We start from the raw sequence: 10250 nt of genomic DNA, 5'->3' as shown, positions 1-10250 counted from the left end.
AGCCAAAATAATTTGTAAGGCTGAAGATTTTGATAGTAAATGGCAAAAATGTTTGTACCTAAATTTTGCCAAATCTCAAGGCTTATATAATATTATTTTGTTTAAAATAATAATAGGGTCGTTTTTGTAAACCGACCCAAATCAGCATCTTAATAACCCTATAAAAATTGAAAGGTAAAGAAAAAAGGGAGAAAAGGAACAGTGAAATGGAAAAGAAAAAAGGAAGAAAAAGGAAAGAATATATAACTTATTATTCTTTTTAAATAAAACCTGAAGAGGGGTTAATAAGTGCTTTTCTATAGTAAAGGAGGTGCTAATATTAATACCCTTTAGAGCGTATATCTAGTGTAGCGGATTTATATCCACACTTTGAAAATTTAAACCCATTATTGGTATAACTATCATGTGAGATCGAAGTCTAAATGGATGACATTATGTTTAAATAAATATTATGTTCATATAATTTAAATATAATATCAATAAGATAGAAATAATAGTAACATAAATAAATGTTTATAAAATTGATTTAAATTATTTATAAAATATTCCTATTTTTACTGAAGAAAGAAAAGAATGGAAAATAATTTTATAAAATAAATTCATTATTTTATATAAAATATTCTTTATTATTATAGTATACATATCTTAAATTATTAATTAAAAAAATAAATATTATACTTGTATTTACCTTATTTTATCATCTCTACATATATTTTTTTAAACTATTTTTAAAAAAGTAGTTTATATGAATCAGCTAAAAATATTATGAATCCCGGAAAAAAAACCCCTGGAAAAAAAACCCCGGAAAAAAACCCCCGGAAAATAAACCCCCGGAAAATAAATCCCCAGGAAAAAAAACCCCCGGAAAAAAATTCCCCAATAATTTTTTTTCATTTTTATAGAATTTACTTAAGACCGGTCTACTCTTCATAAAAAAATTCTTAAATAAGAAAAACTGATGTTTAAATTGGTACTGGGAAAAAATGCCTCAGTAAAATAACTATGTATTGTAAAAAAAATTTTCTATAGTAAAAATACAATACCATCTTTAAATATGATATTAAATAGACTAAATTTGACAAAACTTAGAAATAAGAAATGTTTAATTTATTGGTAAACCATGATTATGTATATATAATTTTATAATTTATAATAATAATTATATTGGTTGACATCGAATATTGAAGGATATCGCTCTTATAAAATCCGGAAGGCTTCGCACCCCATCACGGTATTCTTCGCAAAGTTTCTTTAGCCGAATCTGGTTGTTAGAACTCTGCGATTTTGTTTTAGATGTCCAACTACCTACGCGCCATCTTTCAAGTTTGGTTTCGTCGGCAGCCACTTCGCATTTCATTTTTTTTAATGAGTACCCAGATTGATGGGTGTTTATTACCAACCAGATTAGAAAAACGATGATTCCAACCTTCGCATTGATTATTTGTTCGTTCTTCATCTGAGAGAGTACTCTGATTCACGTTCCAGGTTTCTGGAGGAAATCGAGGCTCAATTCGACGTGTTTGGGATTGAGAATTGCTTCTCATGACATTCCTTGATACTCCATTGACATAATTTTTATCGAAATAATCGAGAATGTCCTTACCATTGCTCGGAGTAACTGATCTAAGGAATGTCATTGCATTATCCATATCACATAACGGAACGAATGCTAAGCCGTCCATCATGCCACAAAAAAAACTTAGAGTTTCATCCGTCCTATATTCGCTTTCCAGACCCAGCTTCTGAATTTTTCTATGTGTACTTTGACACAAATGGTAAAAACATCCTCTAATTACGATGTGATCCCCTAATTGAAAAAATAAATATAAATTATTAAACATATTAATAATCATACCAATGATACTCTTAACCGCGGTCATAGCAGACTTTTCGAAATCCATGTATATATATAATGGATCAGGAAATAAATCCCTTTCCTGACATTTAGACATTATTGTTTGAAATATTATTTCATATGTACTTTGAGTTTTTTTCTGGAGTACACAATAAACCGCTGTAATAAAAATATTGTTTATTGCTACTCTAATCACATATAATTGTAGAAAATTTTTTGGGGACATGGCAAAATTACCATCCATATACCACTCTGTCCTATTAGATATTAGATTCAAGGAATCATCTGTTGCGAACATTATTATGCGTTCTTCAGCTTGTGGGCCATTATCAAATAATAAAAATCGTTTTGAGTTCTGGGAGCCACCATTTGCCCAATCACCTATAATATTTAAATTTTTATGAAAATATAATTATATTTAAAGCAATACCTTCAATAACTAGGTCTTCCAAATTCTCAAGATTTGAAGGGTGTTGCATTGCTTTGTGATTCCTTAGAGTTCTTTTTATAGAATCTTCCGATAACATATGCGACTGAACTTTTTGGTCTAATTTTACAATTTCCTCTGCATAAATTTGAAGAGGTTTTGCCAAAGAGTCTGCACATCGCTTCTTCATGTTAGCAATGGATTTCATTGCTACTAGTCCATCAATATTTGATGGATGATTATGAGCTGTATCAAGAACCGGGTCTTGATTATCGAGTGTTGAAAAAAGTACTGCTCGGCATTTAAAAGAAGAATACTTTGAGCAGCGCCATCTAATCTTGTTTGAGCATTTTTTATGTATGGTATAAGAATAACCTTCAAATATGAGCTTTCCAGGATGAATAAGATCCATTAAATTTTTTTTATAAAATAAAAATTTTATGAATAAAATATTTTTGTAAATTTAATTTTTTTTTATAAAATATAAATTTTATGAATAAAATATTTTTGTAAATTTAATTTTTTTTTATAAAATATAAATTTTATGAATAAAATATTTTTGTAAATTTAATTTTTTTTTATAAAATATAAATTTTATGAATAAAATATTTTTGTAAATTTAATTTTTTTTTGTCTTTTATATACGGCATAAAGATCCAAATTATTATTGTTTAATTTTATAAATAAATACCAATTATAGCGTTTTTAATTTATAAACAATTTTTATTCTTTTGATTAAAAATACATTTTATAACAATACATTTTAATATCTGTTCATTTAACTAGTTGCTGCAATAATATTTATTAACTTGCAATTGTCTAAAAACCAATTATAGCGTTTTTAATTTATAAACAATTTTTATTCTTTTGATTAAAAATACATTTTAAAACAATACCAATCATAGCGTTTTTAATTAATAAACAATTTTTATTCTTTTGATTAAAAATACATTTTAAAACTTTTAATAAGCTAAAAACTAAAGGTAGTTGCATATCAATGAGGTGAGAAATCATGAATAAATTAAAATTATCACATTTATTCAAAATACCAAATGCAAAAAAATTGAGTATTTTCCATTTGCATTTTAATGGTTTCAACTGAATTAAATTGTATATTGGGTGAATGTATATTTGTTTCTATTATAATAAATCACGAATTTATTTCAATATTCATCTTTTAAATATGCATGAATTAAGTTTCAATTTCTTTATATACTGGCTGCTAACAACCAATCAGGTTATATATAGATGTATTTCTAAAAATTGATTATCTGCTTAAATAAATTTGTATTTTAAAAAAAATCTGTTTGGATTGGCCTATTTATGCAAGCAGTTACTTTTAATAATTTAGAATATATACATAACGTTTTAATAATCAATAGTAAATATAAATAACCCATCATATTGGGGGGTAAATTTGGATGGTGCATCATATTCATAGGAGGCACACCAACTCTAGCAAGGCCCATGACAGTAGAAGGAGGTGGGGTGGAGGAAGCATGAATGGTCTATCAGCAAAAAGTTGATGAGGTCATAATATTTTTAACAAATTATTAACTTGCAATTGTATATATACCAATTCAATATAAATTATTGCTAGAATATACTTAAATATGAGAGTGTATAAAAATAATCTCAAGGGGTTTTTTTTCCGGGGGTTTTATTTCCTGGGGGTTTTTTTTTCCGGGGGTTTTATTTCCTGGGGGTTTTTTTTTCCGGGGGTTTTTTTTCCGGGGTTTTTTTTTCCAGGGGTTTTTTTTTCCTATTACCAAATATTATATATATTTATTTTTATTTTTTGATATCTAAAATACATATATATAATTTGTTTCAATATAATATAATTTACTTGCAAACTAATATAAAATAGAATGATTTGAAAAAAGATTTATTAAAATAATAAATACGTAGCGATGACATGAAGTCACGAATGACGTAGTGAGGACAGGTTAATGATGCTTACTACCTTAAGGTACTACCTATCAAATTTGAATTTTGTTCATTTTTCATTTGGATAGGCACTACCAAATATATTTATAATATATATTTGAAAAATCGTGACTTTTGGAAAGCCTCTGCTTAGTCGGCAAGTACGTCGCTTACCAATCCTATGGTTATGGGTTCAAATCCCAGAAATGATCATTTTTTTTTCTTAATCTAACTTGGTGGTTTCGTTCTTGCAAGGATGATATATAGGAGGCCGTATTTGATCACATGATTCCGTTATATAATAACGACTATGACTACTTATTAGTTATTTTTTATTTCAAAATAATCAAATTAAATTTATTAATTTTTAATTCGAATGTTTTATTCTATTTTTTATATAATATCTATAAATAATATTTTATATAATTTATTACATTTCCTTCAAACATTTTAAAGTTAGATTTCCTCAATAAACTTCTTTGTTGGTTTACGGTTTCTTGATGAACAAAGTGATGCGGCAATAGATTTCATTACATTTCCTTCAAACATTTTAAAGTTAGATTTCCTCAATAAACTATTTCATAATCCTTATGATGATCAAAGTTTCGCCAACTTTGCTGAATGTGTATTGCTACTTTAAATATTAAATCTTGCTTCAACTCTTTTCGTAGAATATTTTCTGACAATTGCATCGCGTTTCTCCCCAAATAATCGCTCTAATGGTTTATGATCAGTTCGAAGTAAAATTTTTCTACCATTAATAAATGAATGAAATTTTTCAATACCAAATAAAAGTGCTCGAGCTTCTTTATCAATCGTATAGTAGTGTTTCTGTGATTCTACGTGACGCGAAAGAAATAGGTTTTGTCCTTTCGTCTACTAATAGATGTAACAACACAGCCCCTAATCCTGAATCAGATGCGTCGCATTCCAAAATTATAGGCAACTGCGCGTTATAACGAATTAACGTTTCCTCGGATGACAATAATTTCGTAACCTTATCGAAGGAATTTTGTTTATTGAAAAGTAACAATTGTCATAATCGTTATTTATAATCTTTATGTAATAGCGCCACTTTACAATGTATATTATTAATATAACGTTCATGATAATTCACGAGTACAAGAAAAGATCTAAGTTGTATATTTTTAGGTTTTGGTGCATTTTGGGTTAGGATGTGTACCGAATTTATCCATAATCACCCCTAAAAATGAAACCTATTTTTGTAAAAATCTCACTTTTGTCAATTTCGCCTTAAGACCTGCCGTTTGTAATCTGTCTAACACGATTCGTAAATTATTTATGTGTTCATCATTTCGACCAGAAATAACTACGTCATCTAAGTAGACACCAGATTTGGCAATCTTTTAGCAAATCATCCATATATCTCTGGAATATAGTAGGTGCACTTGCCAATCCAAAAGGCAATCGTCGGTAACGGAAAAAGCCCTTATGAGTTATCGTTAATAATTCCTGAGATTTCGATTCTACTTCAATCTATAAATACGCATCTTTCAGATCAATCACGGTAAATTTATCACCACCTTGGATTTTCTCTAACAAATCGTCTAAGGTAAAAATAATATGATGGTCATACAATAAACACGGATTGAATGTAACTTTGAAATCAGCACAAATTCGAATATCGCCATTACTCTTGCTTACATTTACTATTGGTGTTGACCACTGTACCCTAGTTATAGTCGAATCAATCTTTTCGTTAATTCCTGCAGCCTCTAATAGTTCTAATTCCATTTCAATTGCTTTGCGAAGTCGAAATAGTACCCTACGGGCTGGAAACGATCTTGTACAGCGGTATCCTTTAAATGTATTCGCACTCCAAAATCACGTATATATATATGTCCCATCTTATCATCAAAAATTTCTTGATGTTTATTAATCAAATTTCGAATTCTAGAATCTAGTGTTATGCAACATTTTTCTTTTTCAATAGTGTTGACCAAATTGCGTGTTTAATCATAACCTGACGAGGCATTCCTAAATTGAATGCTATAATCCATGGTAATTCGAAAAGAGGCACCCCAGTTGTATTCATTATTACCATTGGTAAGGTCCTTGTCTGTGATCAGATCCTAATATTGACTTGGGTCTCGCCCTTAACGTCTAATGGATGACCACCATATGCAGTCAATGGATTGGTTGGCCTAATTTTTGGTCGCCCAATACTTGTCCATATATCAATTCCTAACAATGACGCTTGTGCACCAGCAAATTACGTTTTTTAACCGAAAACTGGCTTCCCATTGAGAAAATTATATAGAAATTGAAGTATCGTTATCGAATTTATCAAATTTAATCGTAGATAAATCCGCGATTTTTTTGAATCTTCATTTAATGAATTATTTTCTCCATTCGTCGCCATTTATAATAAAACGACTACGACTACTTATTAGTTATTTTTTATTTCAAAATAATCACATCAAATTTATTAATTTTTAATTCGAATGTTTCATAATGTCATTGGTTTCATTCTATTTTTAATAAAATATCTATAAATAATATTTTATATAATTTATTACACGTTATAATATATGTTAAATAATAAGGGTCTTATTCATAGGCGTAGCCAGGATTTTCATAAGGGGGGGGGGGTAGAAATTAAAAAATACTGGAGCTTCGCCCCCAGACTACCTTTTGGGTGGGCCTTCAGCCGCTTTTCCCCGGCCTTAGGCCGGGTTACTTTAGTCTAATATAGTCATAAAATATTATTACAAATTTTAATAAAAAAAATAGGCCTGGAACAAATATGAAATATATTTTTATTAGTTTATATAAAATAAAAATATAATAAATTACTTGTATTGTATATACCATAATATAAAAGCATGGTAATAATTTATTCCAAACAATTATAAGAAATTTATTACATAGTTGATTTTACTCTATTACATAGAATTAGTTATAAAATATTAGATAAAATTACACTTTTACAGACATATTTGACAGTTAGAGAATATATTACAGTTAATAATTTAACAAATTTTACTAATCAATGCTCTTGATATTAAATAAAGCAACAATATGCATTCAATTATTTAACGCCATCTATTTATTTTAAGTAATAATGATATTTAAATTTAATCTTCATATTATTCATCCCACAATGTCTTTAAAAAATATTTTCTGATGTACTTATCAAAATTTTATAGTTTTCTGTAAAATATATAATTCGCTATATTGGTAAAAATTACTTGATTGTCATTTGATAATTAGATATACTGTAAATCTACGACATATAATATTCCACTGTTTGTATTGTGCTTTAATAATTTTTTAATTTATAATTTAATTTTATCAATTATAATTATATTTTACTTTTATTAAGATAAATAAATTAAAATTACTCACTTTATAAAAAATTATATTTGATATATTATATTATTTAGTAATTTTATGGATCTATTATTAATAATTATAATACATTTCACTTCTATCTTAAGACTTATCTTTGGCTTATATTCCATTTAAACATTTTTGGTTCATTTTATATATTTATAAATTTATTTTCCTAAAAATCTATAAATTATGATGAATAGTTTTATGAAAAAATATCAACTTTTTCAAATTATTATTTAAGATAAATGCATACATATTTGAGGGTCAGGAAGTGGGGGTACGACTAAGGGGGGTATTTTTTATTAGCTAAAAATGATATTTACAAAAAGTGATAAATTTCTGAAGGGGGGGGATTTCCCCTTGCCCCCCCTGGCTACGCCTAACATTTTAATAAATTTTGATCGGTATTTAGCAAACTTGGTTGGTAAAAAATTGCTATACGTTGACTTAGATTATATTAACCTATTTATCACTATCACATATGACCATATCATATGGTAGTTATATATTTCTCGTATCGTCCCGTAGTCTCGAATTATTATTAACTTTATACGTTTTGTCGCTTTACGAAAAGGTGAAAAAAGGTGAAATTGAATTTACAAGCTAAATACCATTTTTCAATAATCAACCCAGCATAATACTTTGAGTTTATATAAATAGGAAGTATAAAGGTAACCAATTTTTTTTAAACTATTAATTAAATATGACATGGAGATATTTTATGCTATTATAATTACATAATTATATTTATATAGTATATAAAGGTGCATATAGTAATATCAATCAAAAGGGTCACATCCTACCCAGACCAAATCTGATATGTATTATTATGATATTTTGTTTTCTATTATAATATTAAATTTTAGTAGATCAACTTGCCCATAAATATAGACCTTTCAATACTTCATTCAGTCTATAGGAAATATTGTACATATTCTCCAATACTAATATTTTAAATATTATCTTAAATAAAATTAAGATATATCATACATTCAATAAAGTATTATTACTTTAAAAGTATTTTGTAATAATATTATACTTTGGCTATATTATTTGAAATTAAGATATAATCTTAGTTAAGGAAAATTATTACTATTTTTTTTAACAAAATATAATCCACTAATACCTGTTTCAGATGGCTATGCCTAATCACTTTAAAAAGCATACTGCTTACTTTACATACACAAATAAACCATGCCTTGGACCCTGGATTGTTAAGAACAATTTTACTATATCCAAAGAATGCACGAGTATATTAATTATAGATAAATTTTATATTAATATATTATAGATGCAATCTGCCTTCAAAAAAATTATTTTTCTGTATGATGCTAAAGAATTATAAAGCTATTCAAGATGATATTCCTATTCTCACCCAAGAAGCTGTTGTCAGTTAAAACAATTGTGCATTAATTCCATGTAAATATAATATGATTAATACATTTACTATATCAATTATAAAGTTATTCAAGATGATATTCCTATTCACACCCAAGAAGCTGTTGTCAGTAAAAATAATTATGCATCAATTCCATGTAAAATTCTATATTAATAATAATCATTATATCAATTTAATTGCAATGATATTCAAAATTTATTTTCTTTTTAAATAGATCAATCACAATTCAATTTTCAAGATTTATTTTTTTAAAAAAAATCAATTTATAAATTAATAAAATCAAAATATAATAATGACTTTTTATATTCTAATAAGTATTTGTACATTAATGATAAATTAATATATTATAAATGCCATACAAAACATTGTAAAGGGAGGAGGATTTTAAATACTCATTTTATAATGACACAAGCATATTGATCATAGATGAAGATATAAATAATACGCTCATCACGATCAATATGCTTAAAACAGAACTTATGTTAAATCAAAATATCAGTATTAGAAAGACATACAGAAAGGTTATGAGAGACAGAAAACTCGATCCTTTCTGTATGCAAAACCCCAAAACGTTACCTACCTTTTTATCAGTTAAATCCATTATGGGACGTGTTATTCAATTAACACGACACCCCCTTCCCCTTTCAAATGGTGATATTATATTAACCCAAGAGCACACAAAATCACATTTAAGTTTTTTTAAAACTACAATGTCTACTTTTGCCATATATTCTTTTTTCACGATTTTTCCTCCGTCATGTAATTATATTAATTGTTCAATAATTTTCATGTTGTCAATAAAATAACAGCTATTAGTCTAAGTATTTATATTCTAGTCGGGTCATACAGAAGTGGTATACGCCAATTACAATATTATGGTCGTTCTTACATTTATAGCCTAATTTTATATTGTATTTATCCACAATTTTTGTGATTTTTTATTTATTTATTAACGTTTTGTATTGCATTTATGCGCATTTTTTATCCAATTATTTTTTTCTGTATTTAACGTTATTCGTATATTTATACTAAATGATACCCTTATAAATAATGTATTATAAGATTATATATTTATTTGTGAATCCAATATTATTTAATAAAATAAATTAATATCCTTTATTGCTAATAAATGTATAACATTGCAATAAGTATTAATCCAACGATAAAAAATTTATTCAGGTATTTCCTACTAAGTTAGGTAACATATACTAATAGAATCTCAAAAAAATTAAAAGATGTGAGGAAATCTGTTGATTATATAAATAAGTATAAATCCAACGATA

General features: G+C 26.9%; 1 protein-coding gene and 1 long non-coding RNA gene across 3 annotated transcripts; one reads left to right on the top strand and one right to left on the bottom strand.

Annotated features, from left to right (window-relative positions):
• Positions 1 to 1085: 1085 nt before the first annotated feature.
• LOC135924688 (uncharacterized) lies at positions 1086 to 2029 on the bottom strand. The gene is made up of 3 exons (XM_065459786.1): positions 1982 to 2029; positions 1856 to 1937; positions 1086 to 1807 (listed from the first exon to the last, which is right to left on the bottom strand). The coding sequence occupies exons 2-3, from the start codon at positions 1899 to 1901 to the stop codon at positions 1320 to 1322; spliced, it is 534 nt and encodes a 177-aa protein (XP_065315858.1). The 5' UTR covers positions 1902 to 1937; positions 1982 to 2029; the 3' UTR covers positions 1086 to 1319.
• A 6113-nt stretch (positions 2030 to 8142) lies between these two features.
• On the top strand, positions 8143 to 10035 carry LOC135924672 (uncharacterized). Of its 2 annotated transcripts, none has more exons than XR_010571355.1 (7): positions 8143 to 8239; positions 8324 to 8389; positions 8435 to 8495; positions 8704 to 8818; positions 8860 to 8987; positions 9032 to 9103; positions 9182 to 10035. It is a non-coding gene; the product is annotated as an uncharacterized LOC135924672 (long non-coding RNA). The 2 variants fall into 2 exon arrangements; XR_010571354.1 differs by having other exon boundaries at positions 8435 to 8568.
• Positions 10036 to 10250: the final 215 nt, after the last annotated feature.

This window comes from Gordionus sp. m RMFG-2023, chromosome 2 (assembly GCF_954871325.1).
Source record: "Gordionus sp. m RMFG-2023 chromosome 2, tfGorSpeb1-WG-v2, whole genome shotgun sequence".
Classification (NCBI taxonomy): domain Eukaryota; kingdom Metazoa; phylum Nematomorpha; class Gordioida; order Chordodea; family Parachordodidae; genus Gordionus; species Gordionus sp. m RMFG-2023.
Note: the sequence above shows the minus strand (reverse complement) of the source record. Positions and strands in the feature narration are given on the sequence as shown.